The following is an 18,409-nucleotide window of genomic DNA, read 5'->3' on the forward strand; positions in this document are numbered from 1 at the left end:
ATTTAGCAATGACTTTAGCAATCCACCCACATGCTATAGGGGGTCTCTGGGCCACCCCTGCAGCTGTATACAAGGATTTGAGTGTGGTCTCAATTCTATGATCAGCCGTGTCTTTCAGGGAGGCTGCACCAGGGACAGGCAATACTATTTTTCGTGACAGCTTGGAGATTGATGCATCCACTATCGGTGGATTTTCCTATATTTTTTCCTATCCTCCGGAGGAAAAGGAAAGGATGAGAGTGTCCTCTCAGGGATTTGAAATTTCCTATCAGGATTAACCCACGGTTCTTCAAACAGGATATTCAGTCCCTTTAACACAGGAAAAGTGACTGAGGATTTATTTTTTACATTAAAATAAGATTCCTCACACTCCTCTGTTACCTTATCAGAGATTTGTAGGACATCTCTGATAGCCTCTATGAGAGCCTCTATTCCCTGTGACAGAGTAGCCTCCCCCACCTGTGAGTCCACCTCACCCTCCTCCATGTCTAACCCTTCATTATCCGAGTCAGACTGCAGGATATGGGCCAAAGTAAGTTTTTGCGGACAAATGGCAGGGGACTGAGACACTGGTTTGGGGAGTCTCTGTTCATAAACTCATCCACAGACTGTCTTAAGTATTCCATCTCTTTCTCATTGTGGGACAATTTAGTAGTAATATTGGAAATCATTCCTTTAATGCAGTGGTTCTCAAACTCGGTCCTCAGGACCCCACACAGTGCATGTTTTGCAGGTAACCCAGCAAGTGGAAGTACGTCGCGCGTGTGCAGTGCGCACCATACGCATACGCAGAAATGCCGATTTTCAGTCTGATCGCTGCGCTGCGAACAACGGCAGTTAGCGATCAACTCGGAATGACCCTCTATATCAGAGGTTCTCAAACCTGGTCCTCGGGGGCACAACACACAGTGCATGTTTTGCAGGTAACCCAGCAGGTGCACAGGTGTATTAATTACTCACTGACACATTTTAAAAGGTCCACAGGTGGAGCTAATTATTTAACTTGCGATTTTGTGAGGAGACCTGCAAAACATGCACCGTGTGGGGTCCTGAGGACCGAGTTTGAGAACCTGTGCTTTAATGGAATCCAGCCATGCTGGCTCAGCCCTGCTAGCTTGGGAAGGTGTACTACACTGAGTACACAGTAGTGAGCCCCCTGGGGAAGAGGAACACTCTGATAGAGATAGTATGGAGCCAGCACACAGCGCCCTTACCGCTAATGCCAAGCTTAGCCGGGTCACAGACTAAGTACCCAGATTGGGTATTCAGTACACTAATAATCGCTCCCCCCCTGCTATGACCCCCTGGTACCTCTGAGGTAATCTGGAGTCACTCTGGAGGAGCTGCGCGTTCCTGTCAGTCAGCGTCTGTGTCCACTGCAGAGGGAAAATGGCGCTGGTGAGCTGCTGGATCTGCTCATAGTGAAGCCCTGCCCCCTCAATGGCACGCGATCTTCCAGCTTATTTTTATACTGGCTGAGGTAATTTAGTGCTTAAAATGGAGTCAGACCCCTTTTAAGTCTGTGTTTGCCAGTGTAGGTACTGTGTACTAAGACTCAGTTCACCCCCTCAGAAGCTGTGCATCTGCACTGTGTACTGAGTCTGGAGACCCAGCCTCCCCATGTAGAAGCCGTGCGTCTCCGTACCCTCATGCCTCCATAATGGCTGGCGACCCGCTAACTGGGACGCCGGCTAGGTACTCACCACTCTTCTGGCTCTGTTAGGGGTGGTGGCGTGCTGCAGGAATCTATGCTCGCCGTGGTGGGGCTTGCGAATAGTTCCCTCAGGAGCTAGTGACCTGTCAGCGGGGAACAGTACCAATAACCCTTCAAGAGGTTGGGCCGTCCCCCCCCCCTCCCACTAAGTCCCACGAAGCAGGCAGGCTGGTGCCATCCAGTCCTGCCTGAAAATAACAAACGGATAAAAGAAATGCAGAAAACTCTTCAGGAGCTTCCAGAAGCGTGACCGGCACCTCCAGGCGCATTTTTTAAACTGAGTCTGGTAGGAGGGGCATAGGGGGAGGAGCCAGCGCACACTATCAAATTCTTAAAGTGCCCATGGCTCCTAGTGGACCCGTCAATACCCCATGGTACTAAATGGATTCCCAGTATCCTCTAGGACGTAAGAGAAAAACTATTAAAACTTCTATTTTTGAAAGCATTCTTACTTTGCAGCATTTTCTCTACACTTGCCTACAACTTTTGCGCAGTATTTGTATATACCTATATCAATTACAGTAGTGGTAGTAGCATAGGCATTTTGTCAAATAGACATGCTTTTCCAGCACAATTCAACTCAACACTAGGTCAAATAATTTAATACACCCCCATATCAGCTCCCACATGTCATTACTACACTCCTCCTCCCCTGATAGCACTAAACATCCTATTCCCCACTCTAGGTACTAGGTTGAAGGAGGAGCTCTAGTCTCAGTACCAGTCCCTGTGCAGAGGGTTGTGAAAGGTCCTCTTTATGAAGGGGAACTAGACGCTACCCTGTGCAGAGCAGAGCTGCAGATGAGACAGGCTGAAATTGGGTAGAGGCAAGGGGCAGGCTGGAGTCCAGGGGTGGCACAGAGGGTTATCACTTCAAAATGTCCTCCTCCTTTTATTCATAAGCCAATGTTTATTAACATCCAGGAGACACATGCAAAGGTAAAAATGTGTGCCTTTTAGGTGACAAGTGTCTATTATGTGGATGCAGTTCACACAATTGGGGGAGATGTACTTAGAGAGTGATAAAGTAGAAAGGGATAAAGTACCAGACAGTTAGCTGCCATGTTATAGGCTTTGGGTGGGATACATCATCACATGTTTACTAATCGCATATGCACTAACATATGCGATTAGTACTGCAAAGGAGCAGTCAATGGACTTCTGGGTATTGGTCCCAAGAGGCCGTCTGGGGATGCTGGAAAGGATCGGATCCCTCACACAGCACAGTGCGGAAAGTAACCCATAGGCTTCTATAGGGTAACGCTAGCTTTTGCTGGCATTACTCTCTGCCCCGAAGCCCTGGCATTCGGGGCTTAGTGCATATGTAAATGCAGTAAAAACACAGAAAACAGGATTTTTACTGAATTTTTCTTTTAGTGCATTTCGCCTTGTGTTTGAAAAATGATAGTTAGGAGCTGATTGTCTGGTACTTTATCACTCTCCAAGGCCACAGTGGAGGGAATCTGAAAAGATCCCTCTGCTGCACAAGCTACTTTGTAAATTGCAGCTTGTGCACAGTATTGGGTGCTGTATGCCATCTCAGAATGGCGTACAGTGTCACAAATTCCCCAAAAATGCTTTTTCGGAACCTGATGAATTACATCATTTACAGAAATTACAAATTACATTTTCTGTATAATTTCTACACCCCCACAGGGGTGTATCTTCCTATTGGCCAGGATGGCACTTGCCAGGGGCGCTGGCCAAGAGGGGGGCGCCGCCCGGCAGTGCCACCTGCGCCAGGGGGTAGATTGACATAGTAGTTCTCACTGAGTACATCCCTTAGCAGTGCTCATCCACTGCCCGACTCTCAGAAGCGTATTGCACTCTGACACTCTCTGTGACTACAGTCACAATGATGGTTAAATATAGCCGGGGAGCGAGGCACTTCCAGGTATGGGGAGGGGCAAAGCACCTCCTCCTCATCCGCTCCCCTTCTCATTGGTCCCACGCAGTCTGTCACCAAACACCAGCCACTACATTCAACACCAGTCAGCAGTGCAGCATGAGCATACCTGTACATTTTCTGCTGTACCGTAGCTAAACTGCATGGTCTAGGGGTGCACAAGCAGGTGGGGGGACACCTGGGGGTTGGGGGCGGGTCACCCGTGGCAAGAAATGTTAAAGGTCCTTGCAGGCTGCTGGACATCACGCCAGGTTCAATGTTGAATGTCCCCCGGAATTTCTGTATGTAATACTTCATTTCTGCTCAGATTGGAGGGGCTGGGTAGATGCTACAGAGCCAATAAGAGCAGGATAGGGAGGGGAACCAGCGTCAGTGGGTGGGCTGGATGTCGGAGGCCAGCGTTATAGGTTTAGTCACTATGTAGTTGGCGGGGCTTGACTGTGTGACAAGCGAGCAGACCAAACTTTGCTCACAGTCCACACTGATAAGCAGAGCCCATGGGGGTACTATCCATTGTCGGTTTGAGGGCTATTCGACCAGTGTGGTCAAACTGCGGCGCCACCCCATATGGGGCTCAGTGAGGCTGCTGCCGATGGGACCAATCTTTCCTGGCAGCACCTATTAAATATCTTTTGACCCCATGACCCTCAGAGTGTAGTGCGTGTGGCATGCTGCTGGCCCATCTTCAACCCATTTATTGCAGCTGCTGTCTCTGCAGAAGCAACCGCGGCAGTGGGCTTGCTGCTTGCAATGTACCTCGCTGTCCCCACTCCCCTGCAGTTCCCTTTCTGCAATGCAGCCAGGCTGCCGAGTTAGGCATACAGTGGGCGGGGAATGAGACAATATAAAGTTTTATCCCACCCTGAGTGAATAGGCGCCTTATCCCACCCCACAGTCACCATGACCCACTCATCCAGCCAGCCAGAGAGATGATCAGTCCTTGGCCAGTCTGGTGCAGGTGAGTGCCATTTCAAGTGACCGGCTGCCAGAAGAGAGATGAAGAGCAGAGCTGGGTTTACACCATTCCATCTGGCCTCTCCCTACCACTGTTAGCCCTGCGCCTACACCTACTGCCCATTATCCTCATGATGCCACCTGTGGATTGCTACTTGGGTGAGTGAGTACAGGACCTTTATAAAACATAACCTTATCCTTGTCATCTTGTATAGCTCATAAGGAAATTAATACATATGATATGCGTTTGGGATGCCGGCTGTCAAAATACAGACAGCGCCATCCCGATGATAAATTCCCTACGCTTACTAATTAAGCTAAACCTGATTCCTTACGACCCTATAACTCCCCCTCATTATCCCTGGCCTCACTCTCCCTATAACTCCCCCTCAGTGTCCCTGCCCTCACCTGTAACTCCCCCTCAGTGTCCCTGCCCCCACCTGTAACTCCCCCTCAGTGTCCCTGCCCCCACCCTCACCTTTAACTCCCCCTCAGTGTCCCTGCCCCCACACTCACCTGTAACTCCCCCTCAGTGCCCCTGCACTCACCCTATCCTGTAACTTTCCCTCAGTATACCTGCCCTCCCCTGTAACTTCGCCTCTGTGTCCCGGGGGTGGGGCGCCAGTCGCTTATTTTGCCATGGGCACTTGGGCCCCTAGATACACCCCTGCACCCCCATACTAAAGTATGGGAAAAAGGAGAGGACTGATTGTACAGCTAAGCAGCTACTGAGGAGTGTGTAAGGCTCCTTAAAAATAGAATAAATATAAAATGAATAGTAGCGCTAGGGTTTTAAGAAAAGAAACAATATACTGCGGTTTGAGAAAATAAAAAATATATTTATACAATCAATATCGTATTAAAAATTCATGCATGTAAAATAGAATAAAGTGCTTTTGAGGAATATATAAGCTCTAAACGGCAATTTATAAAAGGTGGAATGCTGGCTCCTGACTCTGGAACAATATAGAATATAGGGCAGAGGTTTTCAAACTCGGTCCTCGGGGGCACACACAGTGCATGTTTTGCAGGTCTCCTCACAGAATCGCAAGTGAAATAATTAGCTCCACCTGTGGACCTTTTAAAATGTGTCTGAGTAATTAATACACCTGTGCACCTGCTGGGTTACCTGCAAAACATGCACTGTGTGTTGTGCTCCCGAGGACCAGGTTTGAGAACCTCTGATATAGGGGGTCATTCCGAGTTGATCGCTAACTGCCGTTGTTCGCAGCGCAGCGATCAGACTGAAAATCGGCATTTCTGCGTATGCGTATGGTGCGCACTGCACACGCGCGACGTACTTTCACAAAAGCCATTGCAGTTTCACACAAGGTCTAGCGATGCTTTTCAGTCGCACTGCTGGCCGCAGAGTGATTGGCAGGAAGTGGGTGTTTCTGGGAGGTAACTGACCGTTTTCAGGGAGTGTGTATAAAAACGCAGGCATGCCAGACAAAAACGCAGGAGTTGCTGGGGAAACGGGGGAGTGGCTGGCCGAACGCAGGGCGTGTTTGTGACGTCAAAACAGGAACTAAATAGTCTGAAGTGATCACAAGGTAGGAGTAGGTCTCGAGCTACTCTGAAACTGCACAATATTTTTTGGTAGCAGCGCTGTGATCCTTTCATTTGCACTTCTGCTAAGCTAAGATACACTCCCAGAGAGTGGCGGCTTAGTCAGAGGCGGAACTACCGCCAGTGCAAGCAGTGCGTTGCACTGGGGCCCGCCTCTGTCCAGGGGCCCAAGCATGTAATGAGTCAAACTGACTCATTACATGCCGCTGTGCGCTGCGGGCAACCACTGCCCGTAGCGCACAGCCGCCCGGAGATGAGAGGAGCAGCGGTACGGGGGAAGGAGGAGGAGGGAGGTGGAGGAGGGAGCCGCAGCAGCGCTTTACTACTGGTGGAGGCGCTGCTGCTGCTGCCCCTCTGCTTCACTATAGGCTGTCTTCCGAGAACAGCCTATAGTGAAGCAGAGGGGCAGCAGCGCCTCCACCAATAACACAGCGCTGCTGCGGCTCCCTCCTCCACCTCCCTCCTCCACCTCCTCTACTGCCCGGGAATCGTCTGACGCTGCACAGAGGAGCCTGAGCCAGCGGAGAGGGTAAGTATAATTCTTCTTTCTTTCTGTCATTTCTTTCTTTCCTACAAAAAAGGGGGACTGTGTGCCGCAATGTGTAAAAACGGGGAATCTGCCTGCCACAATGTGTAAAAACGGGGAATCTGCCTGCCGCAATGTGTAAAAAGGGGGAATCTGCCTGCCGCAATATGTAACAAGGGCACGCTGTCTGCCGTAATGTGTAACAAGGGCACGCTGTCTGCCGCAATGTGTAAAAAGGGGGAATCTGCCTGCCGTAATGTGTAACAAGGGCACGCTGTCTGCCGCAATGTGTAAAAAGGGGGAATCTGCCTGCCATAATGTGTAACAAGGGCACGCTGTCTGCCGTTATGTGAAAAAAGTGTACGCTGTCTGCCGTTATGTTTAACAAGGGCACGCTGTCTGCCGTTATTTGTAAAAAGTGTACGCTGTCTGCCGCTATGTTTAACAAGGGCACGCTGTCTGCCGTTATTTGTAAAAAGTGTACGCTGTCTGCCGCTATGTTTAACAAGGGCACGCTGTCTGCCGTTATTTGTAAAAAGTTTACGCTGTCTGCCGCTATGTGTAACAAGGGCACGCTGTCTGCCGCTATGTGTAACAAGGGCACGCTGTCTGCCGCTATGTGTAACAAGGGCACGCTGTCTGCCGCTATGTGTAACAAGGGCACGCTGTCTGCCGCTATGTGTAAACAAGGGCACGCTGTCTGCCGCTATGTGTAAAAAAGGGGCACGCTGTCTGCCGTTATGTGTAAAAAGGGGACGCTGTCTGCTGTAATGTGTAAAAAGAGGAATCTGTTCGCCATAAGGTGTAAAAGGGTCTCTACCTGGTGTAGTGGTGCTACTGTGCGGCGTAATTTGAATAATGGAGACTACTGTGCACCGTTTTATGAATTGGTATTATTTTGTGGCCACACCCCTTCCCCACGAAGCCACGCCACTATGTATTTTTGCGTGCGCCTACGGCGCGCACTGCCCCTGTTTTGCATGCAGGGGTGGGGCTCCAATGCTGTTTCTTGCACACAGTGCTAAAATGTCTAGTTACGGCACTGTTGCTAGGTATCCACTTCCCTGCAGCAGGTCCCCCTCAACAGATCCTCTCCAGGGGTGAGGGGGTGGACTTGGATGGGATAGGGGAGCCCAAGCCATTTTGTCGCACATGGGCCCACCGCTCGCTAGTTCCGCCACTGGGCTTAGTGGTTGCAATGCTGCTAAAAGCAGCTAGCGAGCGATCAACTCGGAATGAGGGCCATAGAGTCTTGCAATGTAGGGAGATCACAGTTAGTATATGATGGGTGGTGTTCATGTGACCGGCGGTCGGGAGACCGACAGTCACATGACCTCCTCCAGCATCCCGACCCCTCACTATCCCGATGGTCGGCATGCCGACCAACAGGGATTATTTACACTTGTGGCACTCGCCCCTCCCCGACGGGATCCCGGCGTTGGTATGCTGACCCGCCGGTCAGCCATACTACACCCATATATGATGTATCCGGTAGATTACCCACTTTAGGATGAGAGGTTTATATTACCCAATCCGCGTTTGTAGTCCTTCTTATCCTCTGATAGAGTTGCTGTTATATGAACGGACAAGTGATGGGCACTGAAGATGGATGTCTCTCTCTCTCTCTTATTTAGCCGGTCCAGAATGATATAAGGTGGTTACAATTGGTGTGTCTCCTTTGCATCTCTTTGGGGCCCCAAAACAGACCTATATGCTTGATTCCACTGGCTCTATCTGGACATAATTAAAAAAGATATGCAAAGGAGACACACCAATTGAAATCACCTTATATCTTTCTGCATGAATTTTAATATGATATTAATTGTATAAATAAATATATAAGAATATTGTTTCTTTTCTTAAAACCCTAGCACTACTATTCATTTTATATTTATACTAAAGTATGGGGACTGCGGTAATTATAGTGAGAAAATTGTAAATGGGAGATAATCAGTGATATCTCCTACGTTACAAGGTTAATGAATAACCCTGACACTTAATTTCTACTAAAATAAGTGAAAATGTTAATTTCTACAAAAGCAGGTGAAAATTAAGTGATTATGAATAGACCCCATTGCGAGGAATAGGAAAGGGTATGAAGGATGGGAGGGGAGGGGAGGGGAGGACAGACATGAATGCAGTGCATTGGTAGCTTAACATACAAGATGGACCGGCCACCAGGAAGGCGGGCACAAGTGGAGCCAGCAAGTGTGTGAAGTGAGCTTATAGGGACCTCCCCATCCAAGTTGTGAGGATGTGCGGGCACTGCCTCTTTACTCCTCATGCCGCACCTGCCCGCACAGTCCCTACCCCTCTCACCGGACCCTTTCCTGCCGGCTTCTACCACCATCTGCAAACTTTAAAAATGAAAAATCAGGGTTCTACACATCTCCACAGCGGGGTGCAGACGGGTCCCTAGGACTCACCGGGTCCTGGACGTTTGCCTCTACTGCCACGTGGATAATGCGCCTTGTATCCACATGGTGTATTTCTGTGAGCTCCAGGTATTTCCCATTTATTATTATAATTATTATTAGTGTCAGTATGTTCTGCAGAATAACCAAAAATCGTATTGTTTCCAGCACCTAGGATTCCCCTAATGTGCTGTCAAATCCAGGCTCTGCTAGAATATCTCCACAAAAGGAATGTTGCAATACCAGACAGATTTCAAGCCAAATACAATGAATGGAATAGGTTTTTTCCACAAACATTCATGTAAATATGTTTATTATTATAGCTGAACGTCCGTTGTATTACACACAATACAGATTAAAATAACTGCTTTGTTATAAGAATCCTCAATAGTGTCCTCCTACGGCTGTCACTTTACTCACTGCTGTCCATGAAGAGGATTTGTTAGTAGCCCTCTACAGATAGTGGAATAATAAAGGGATCTAGATTTCTGTAATAAAATCTAGATGTAGGATATGTCTCTCTAAATTTCCAGTTTGAGGACCATTAATGATCTGCCATAGAGCTAGGCAGGGTCTTATCGCCTCTTCTGGTGACGGTTGCTGAGTGTCTCGATTTCCTTCATAAGACGTAGGCAGAGCTCATCCTGGTGTGGGAGTGCCACACACTGAACGGACAGTGGGAGACCCAACCCTCCTTCCACAGCCTGCAGAGATAGTGAAAGAGGAGCAGTTACACAGGGTAGCCAGTAGGGGAAGGAAGAGAGACATGTCACATAACCACTTATTTTAAATCAAAATCCTGAAGATCGGACACTTTGTGCAGGAAGCGTCAAAGGTAAAAATATGGTCGAGACTCCAAAAAGTCACATCCTACATCAGCTGCTGTGAGGACATGTGTGTATCTACCAAGACTTACCACATTTACAACAACAAGCAGCCCTGGTTCAACGCCCAGCTCAGGCAACTTCATCGGACCAAAGAGGAGGCCTATAGCAGTGGTGACAGAGCACTATTCAACCGACCTAGGAACTCTGACTAAAGAAATCAGGCTAGCAAAAAATAGGATTTTAATCACCTACCGGCAAATCCTTTTCTCGTAGTCCGTAGAGGATACTGGGGTCCACATTAGTACCATGGTGTATAGACGGGTCCATTAGGAGCCATGGGCACTATAAGTTATCAATAGTGTGGGCTGGCTCCTCCATCTATGCCCCTCCTACCAGACTCAGTCTAGAAACTGTGCCCGAGGAGACGGACATACTTCGAGAGAAGGATTAAACTGTGGTGAGATTTGAAACAGAACACACAAACAAGAGGAAAGCCATGCTAACCAAACTTGAACAGGAACAGCAACAGCAATGGCTGAACCAACAAAAATACTTAACCAAGTAACAGTGCAGAAAAAACGAAGCACCGGACGGGCGCCCAGTATCAGCTACGGACTATGAGAAAAGGATTTACTGGTAGGTAATTAAAATCCTATTTTTCTTACATCCTAGAGTATACTGGGGTCACAGTTAGTACCATGGGGGATGTACCAAAGCTCCCAAACCGGGTGGGAGAGTGCTGAGGTTCTTGCAGAACTGATTGAGCAAACTGAAGGTCCTCAGCGGCCAAAGTATCGAACTTGTAGAACCTAGCAAACGTGTTCGATCCCAACCAAGTAGCTGCTCGGCAGAGCTGTAAAGTCGAGACACCCCAGGCAACCGCCCAGGAAGAACCCACAGACCTAGTAGAGTGGGCCTGTACTTTCGGAACCAGCAATCCTGCCGATAATTAAGCCTACTGGATAGCAAGTCTGATCCAGAAAGCGGTAGACTGCTTTGAAGCAGGACACCCAATTTTCTTGGGATCATAGAGAACAAACAGCGAGTCAGATTTTCTGTGACGAGCCGTCCTCTTCATGTAGATCCTCAAAGCCCTTATCACATCCAGGGATTTAGAGGTAGCAGAGGTGTCAGTAAACACCGGAACCACAATAGGTTGGTTGATAAGAAACACAGACACCACCTTAGGAAGAAATTGCTGACGAGTTCTGAGTTCAGCTCTATCCTCACGAAAAATCAAACAGGGGCTTTTGTAAGACAACACCCCGAGTTCGGACACACGCCTTGCGGAAGCCAAGGCCAACAGTGTAACAGTCTTCCACGTAAGAAACTTAAGGTCCACCTCCTGTAAAAGGTTCAAACCAGTCCGATTGCAGAAAACGCAACACCACGTTAAGATCCCAAGGTGCCGTGCGAGGCACAAAGGGCGGTAGGATGCGCAGAACACCCTTCAAGAATGTCTGAACCTCAGGAAGGGAAGCCAAATGTTTCTGGAAGAAAATGGAGAAGGCCGAAATCTGGACTTTCAAGGAGCCAAAACGTAGGCCCACATCCACGCCTGACTGCAGAAAAAGGAGAAAACGTCCCAGTTGAAATTCCACTGCAGGAAATTTCCTGTTTTCACACAAGACATTTTTTCCAAATACGGTGGTAATGTTTAGATCAGGGTTGGAATAATCTTGTTCAGAATGCCTTTTCGGGCTAAAATCGGACGCTCAACTTCCATGCTGTCAAACGTAGCCGCGGTAAGTCTTGATAGACAAACGGCCCCTGCTGCAGAAGATCCTCTCGCAGAGGTAGAGGCCACGGGTCCTCCAGGAGCAACCCCAGTAGATCCGCGTACCAGGCCCTTCTCAGCCAATCTGGAGCAATGAGAATTGCTTGAACCTTTTTCCTTTTTATTCTTTTGAGAATTCTTGGAATCAGTGGAAGAGGTGGGAACACATAAATCATCTGGTAAAGCCATGGAGTCACCAGAGCGTCCACCGCCACTGCTTGTGGGTCCCTCGACCTGGAACACTAGCGCTTCAGCTTCTTGTTGAGACGAGAGACCATCATGTCTATCTGTGGAATCCCCCACCAACATGTCAATGACTCGAACACCTGTGGGTGAAGGCCCCACTCTCCTAGGTGGAAGTCGTGTATGCCGAGTAAGTCTGCTTCCCAGTTGTCTACTCCCAGAATGAAGATTGCAGACAGCGTCACTGCGTGTCTTTCTGCCCAGAGGAGAATTCTTGTTACATCTGACATCGCAGCTCTGCTCTTCGTTCCTCCCTGTCAGTTTATGGGGGTCATTCCGAGTTGATCGCTCGCTAGCAGTTTTTAGCAGCCGTGCAAAAAGCTAAGCCGCCACCCTCTGGGAGTGTATTTTAGCTTAGCAGAAGTGCAAACGAAAGGATCGCAGAGCGGCTACAAAAAAATAATTGTGCAGTTTCAGAGTAGATCCAGACCTACTCCTAGCTTGTGATCACTTCAGACTGTTCAGTTCCGGATTTTATGTCACAAACACGCCCTGTGTTCGCCCAGCCATGCTTGCGTTTTTTCGAACACTCCCTGAAAACGGTCAGTTGACACCCAGAAACGCCCCTCTCCTGTCAATCACTCTGCGGCTGGCATTGCGACTGAAAAGCGTCGCTAGACCGTGTGTAAAAGTACATCGGCCGTTGTGAAAGTATGTTGCGCATGCGCACTACGCCACATACGCATGTGCAGAAGTGCAGCTTGCACTTAATTGCTGCGAACATTTTTCTCTAGCAATCAACTCGGAATGACCCCCTATGTACGTTACAGCCGTCACATTGTCCGACTGAACCTGAATGGCTTGATCTTGAAGAAGATGCGATGCCTGAAGAAGGGCGTTGTATATGTACCCGAGTTCCAGAATGTTGATCGGAAGAATGGCTTCCTGACCTGACCATCTTCCTTGGAACTGCTCCCCTTGGGTGACTGCTCCCCATCCTCTGAGGCTTGCGTCGGTAGTTAGCAGAATCCAATTTTGAATCCTGAACCGGCGACCTTCGGTCAGGTGAGACGTCTGAAGCCACCACAGAAGGGAGATCCTGGCTTTTGGGGACAGACGTATCCTCTGGTGCATGTGAAGATTGGATCCGGACCACTTATCCAACAGGTCCAGCTGGAAGGGCCTTGCATGGAACCTTCCGTACTGTAGCACCTCGTAGGCGGCTACCATTTTTCCCAGAAGGCGAATGCATAGATGCACCGGTATCCGAGATGGTTTCAGGACATCCCGCAACATTGACTGGATTACCAATGCCTTTTCCAATGGAAGGAATACCTTCTGTGCCTCCGTATCCAGTATCATCCCCAGGAACGGAAGCCCCTGTGTTGGTTCCAGGTGGGATTTTGGTAGGTTCAAAATCCACCCGTGATCCTGGAGTAGGCGGGTTGAGAGGTCAATGCTGTCCAACAACCTCTCCCTGGATGGTGCTTTTATCAGCAGGTTGTCCAGGTACGGTATTATGTTCACTCCCCGTTTCGGGAGGACCCGAGTCTGTACCAGTTTTTTAATTGCTGCCTGTAAGGTCAAACTTGCTTCTAGAGAAGCTGGTAAGCCAGATTTTAAGAATCTGGGAAGTGGGAGTTCCTGAAACTCCAGTCTGAATCCCTGTGCGACACGATCTTTGACCCAGGGATCCTGGCAAGAAGACAACAGACAAAAGACACAATAAAGTGGCCCCTTAGCGCTGGTTGACAATTAGTAATTAATACGTATGTTTATGCTATACCGTTTCCAAAGGGTCAATCAAACAAGCAATCAAAGAAATCTGCAAGCAGCTCACTGTAGATAGGGGGACTTCTCTACCCCCTCAGTACAATATGCTCAAAAAAAAAAAGAAAAAACAGACAGCGCTAATAGATTTCTTAATAAAATACTTTTATTCATTAATTTTATCTGGATTTTTCTTTAGCTAAAATAGCCCTTTTTTTTTCTTCCCTACTTTTAAATCTAATTCCACATATCACTTGTATATATTTTATTAAAATTCAAGCCAATAAAACAATAATACATCAATAATATATATAATATAGTACAATAGCTCTGCTCTGTCCGAAAGGACTGCAGAGTAGGAGCAGAGTAGGTTTTCCTAGCTGGTGTAGCTGCGGAAGGAAGATAGGTAGACTTACCCGCCGTAGCCTTGGATATCCACTTATCCAGTTCATCTCCAAAAAGAGCCTCTCTCATGAACGGTAGGCTTTCCAAGCCCTTTCTGGACTGTGCATCCGCAGTCCATTGTCGTAGCCACAAGGCCCTGCATGCCAACACTGCCATGGCAGAAGTACATGCGTTGAGTAAACCAACTTCTTTTAAGGCTTCCACCATAAAGTTAGCAGAATCTTGGATATGCTGCAAGAGTAAAATAATATCATCCCTGGTTAAGGAATCCAAACCATAAATCAGATTACCTGACTATTTAGCAATGGCCCGAGTGATCCATGCACAAGCAATAGTGGGTCTCTGGGCCACCCCAGCGGACGTTTATAGAGATTTGAGAGTGGTCTCAATCTTGTGGTCAGCTGTATCCAGAGCCGGCGCTAACCGCTCAGCAGCTCGTGCAAGGCAGGGAGGCGCAGGTCGGAAGAGGCGCTCTCCCCGCTCTGCTGTTGCTGCTGGCTCCTGGTTGCTGCTGCGTCTGTCACACTGTATGACAGACGCAGGCAACGTGAAGTGCGGCTCCGGCCCCCTCCTGTTTCCACCACCTCCTCATGGCCGTGGCTAGGGAGGCATGTCACCTGGGCGCCTGATAGGAGAGGGCGCCGATCCCCCCTAACGCTCCCCTCCCTATGCAGCAGCCGTCGAGATGAAACTGAACAAAAACTACATCTCCCAGCAGCCCTTGCTGCCGGGAGCTGTAGTTTACTTTCAGTTTCATCTTGCAGTGATCAGCTGAACAGGATTGAGGGGGCAGAGGTAGGGGACAAGTTACCCCAGACTTTCACCACCCCCCTCTTCCGGCAGTGCACTGTAAACTAAGAAGTTACCCGAGGTCCGAAAAGGGGGCGGGGCTAGACGGCACTGTACTACAGAGTGCCTTGCCACTGCCAGTTGCCAGCAGCATGGGAGAATGGAGGGGATGTTAGCAGCAGCATGGCCAAAACAGTGAGTGTGACTCAGGGAAGGGCACTGTATGTGTGTGTGACTGCTATCGGTGTGTATAAATGTTTGCTTGTGTGTGACTGTATGTGAATAGGTGTGTGACTACATAGCTGTATGTGTGCTGGTATGTCACTGTATGTATATGTGTCACTATATATGTATTTATACAGGTGTGTGATTATATGTATGTATGTATGTGAGAGAATGTATGTGTGCGTGTATGTTTTTAGGTGTGTGACAGCATGTATTTGTATAGGTGTGTGATTTCATGTATGTATCAATGTCTGAGTTATTATTGTATACCCCTTTTACACCGCCAGCTAGTAACACAGGTTATTGGACATGAGCACGCATAACCCATGTTGCTGGTTGCTGTAAAAGGGCCCAGTTGGAATAATCCGGGTCGATTGACCTGGTATACCAACTCCAGGTAGCTTGCAGGGGTGAACCCGGGTTCAACCCGGCAAGCTGTGCTGTGCAAACTGGGAGCCGGGTCGATGCAACCCGGCTCCTGTTCACAGTGTATGTACAGGCAGCGCTTAGAGATCATGTGATCTCCAAGTGCCGCCCCCGCTGCGTCACCAGCAATGTCACCAACCCGGCAATATGCCAAGTCGGAATCTGCGGTGGGAAAAGGGCCTGAGGCGGGTTGCACCCGGGAAGCATCCGTGTCAGGCTCCCAGGTGCGATCCACCTCAGATGATATAACAGAGGTATTATTTTATCTTTATCTGTAGCCCAAATAAATTAAAAAATACAAGTAAAAAGACGAGGCTGAAGTTAGCTTCTTATTCGGCCAGCTTCTTATTCACTTCTTATTCAAGCTCTAGCTTCTTATTCACTTCTTATTCGAACTCCAGCTTCTTATTCAGATCATTCAGTTTTGCAAGGGTTAATGAGTCTTGGGTAACAAATTTGACACCTGAAATCAACAGAGTAGGTTTCCTTACATATGACCCACTTGTATTTTGCCTGGCCCAACGCTGTTTTGGGCATGAAATACACTGGCAAAGTGGGCACACACACCATATTTTACCATTTTGAATAAGTAGCTGTAGTTTTGCAAGGGTTAACCAGTCTTGGGCCACAAATCTGACACCTGAAATCAACAGAGGGTGGTCACTTACATATGACGCAGTTGTATTTTGCTTGGCCCAACGTTGTTTTGGGCATGAACTACACTGGCAAAGTGGGCACACACACCATATTTTGCCATTTTGAATAAGTAGCTGTAGTTTTGCAAGGGTTAACCAGTCTTGGGCCACAAATCTGACACCTGAAATCAACAGAGGGTTGTCACTTACATATGACGCAGTTGTATTTTGCTTGGCCCAACGCTGTTTTGGGCATGAAATACACTGGCAAAGTGGGCACACACACCATATTTTGCCATTTTGAATAAGTAGCTGTAGTTTTGCAAGGGTTAACTAGTCTTTGTTTGTACATTTTTCCTACCTTATATCTGTTTTTACCCAGTTTTGTTTTTTCACAGTTGTTTACAATTGTAAAGTTCAACGGAATTTGCTGCGCTATATAAGAATCTGATAATAAGGAGATTTATTTTCAGAACTTAACTTTGTTAAATCTCTTTCTGCGAGGTACACTGGATTCCGCAGGGAATAACATTGGGGTGTAGAGTTGGATATTGATCCGAGGCACCAATAGGCTAAAGCTTCGACTGTTCCCAGGATGCCTTGCACTGCCTCCTCTATAACCCCGCCTGCATGCACAGGAGCTCCGTTTTGTTAACCAGTCCAATGCAGTAGCAGGTAAAAGATACGACAACAGTTAGTAGCCACACAGGCCCACATTCTCACAACAGGAGAAGGTACCAGCGGCTAATGCCATACAAACCCAAAGAAGCTAAGTGTGTCAGGGTGGGTGCCCTATGGAATCCAGTGTACCTCGCAGAAAGAGATTTAACAAAGGATAAGTTCTTTCCATAAATCTCCTTTTCTGCAGCTGGGTACACTAGTATTCCACAGGGAATAACATCGGGGATGTCCTAAAGCAGTTCCTCATGGGTGGGGATGCAGTGTAGCGGGCACAAGAAACTCGCGTCCAAAGGAAGCATCCAGGGAGGCGGAATAATCAAAGGCATAGAACCTAATGAACGTGTTCACTTAGGACCACGTAGCCGCCTTGCACAATTTTTCGAGGGAGGAGCCACGGCAGGCCGCCCAAGAAGGTCCAACAGCCCGAGTAGAATGGGCCTTGATAGTTGCAGGAGCTGGAAGACCAGCCTGTACATAAGCTTGTGCAATCACCATTCTAATCCATCTGGCCAAGTTCTGCTTATTAGCAGGCCAGCCACGTTTATGAAAACCAAAAAGAACAAATAGAGAATCCGATCTCCTAATGGAAGCGGTTCTCTTCACGTAGATACAGAGAGCCCGTACCACATCCAAATACCGCTCTTTGGAGGACAAATCAGGAGAGATAAAGGCCGGAACCACAATCTCTTGGCTAAGGTGGAATGATGACACTACCTTAGGTAAATAACCAGGGCGAGTTCTAAGAATCGCACGGTCACAGTGAAAAATCAAAAAGTGTAACCAACATGACAAGGCACCCAAGTCCGAAACCCGTCTAGCAGACGCAATAGCCAGCAAAAACAAAACCTTAAGCGTAAGCCACTTAAGGTCCACAGACTTAAGAGGTTCAAACGTAGCCTCATGCAGGGCATCTAGAACAACAGACAAATCCCAAGGTGTCACAGAAGGGACATAGGGAGGTTGAATCCTTAGAACACCCTGAGTGAAAGTATGAACGTCAGGCAGAGACGCAATTTTTCTCTGAATCCATATCGACAAGGCTGAAATATAAACATTGAGGGAGGCTAGACGAAGGCCTAAGTCCAGGCTCTGTTGCAGGAATGCCAAAAGTTTTGCAGTACTGAACTTGTATGCATCATAATTCTTAGCTGCAGACCAGGTGAAGTAAGAATTCCAGACTCTATAATAAATCCGAGCCGAAGCTGGTTTACAGGCTTTCAACATCGTTTGAATGACCACCTCAGAAAAAACTTTGGCACTCAGGACGGAAGCTTCAAGAGCCACGCTGTCAAAGCCAGACGGGACAAATCCTGGTAGACACAGGGGCCCTGAACTAGGAGGTCTGGGCATTGTGGAAGTAGAAGAGGACGCTCTATCGAGAGACCCTGTAGGTCTGAGAAGCAATGTACTCTGGGACATGCTGGAGCGAGTAGAAGTAGGATTCCTCCTTTTTGCTTGAACTTCCTTATTACCCTGGGCAGGAGTGACACCGGAGGGAACACGTACGGCAGCCGAAAGTTCCATGGAATTGCCAGTGTGTCTACGAACGCTGCTTGAGGATCCCTTATTCTTGCTCCGAAGACCGTAACCTTGTCATTGTGTCGAGAC

General features: G+C 48.2%; 1 protein-coding gene across 3 annotated transcripts in view; it reads right to left on the reverse strand.

Moving 5' to 3' along the window:
• The window catches only part of LOC134957545 (vitamin D3 hydroxylase-associated protein-like), a 171,116-nt gene that overhangs the window by 44,937 nt on the left and 107,770 nt on the right, over positions 1-18,409 (reverse strand). The window contains exons 16-17 of one of the 3 annotated variants that reach the window (XM_063939521.1): positions 14,057-14,276; positions 9,380-9,787 (exon numbers count right to left, since the gene is read on the reverse strand). The exons of 1 other annotated variant lie outside the window; for it this stretch is intronic. In XM_063939521.1, coding sequence (XP_063795591.1) covers positions 9,723-9,787; positions 14,057-14,276 — 285 coding nt within the window. In that variant the 3' untranslated portion in view covers positions 9,380-9,722. Of the gene's footprint in view, positions 1-9,379; positions 9,788-14,056; positions 14,277-18,409 lie in introns of those variants that run through there. One more of the 3 variants, XM_063939522.1, reaches the window with a different exon arrangement.

Source organism: Pseudophryne corroboree, chromosome 9 (assembly GCF_028390025.1).
Source record: "Pseudophryne corroboree isolate aPseCor3 chromosome 9, aPseCor3.hap2, whole genome shotgun sequence".
NCBI classification, from domain to species: domain Eukaryota; kingdom Metazoa; phylum Chordata; class Amphibia; order Anura; family Myobatrachidae; genus Pseudophryne; species Pseudophryne corroboree.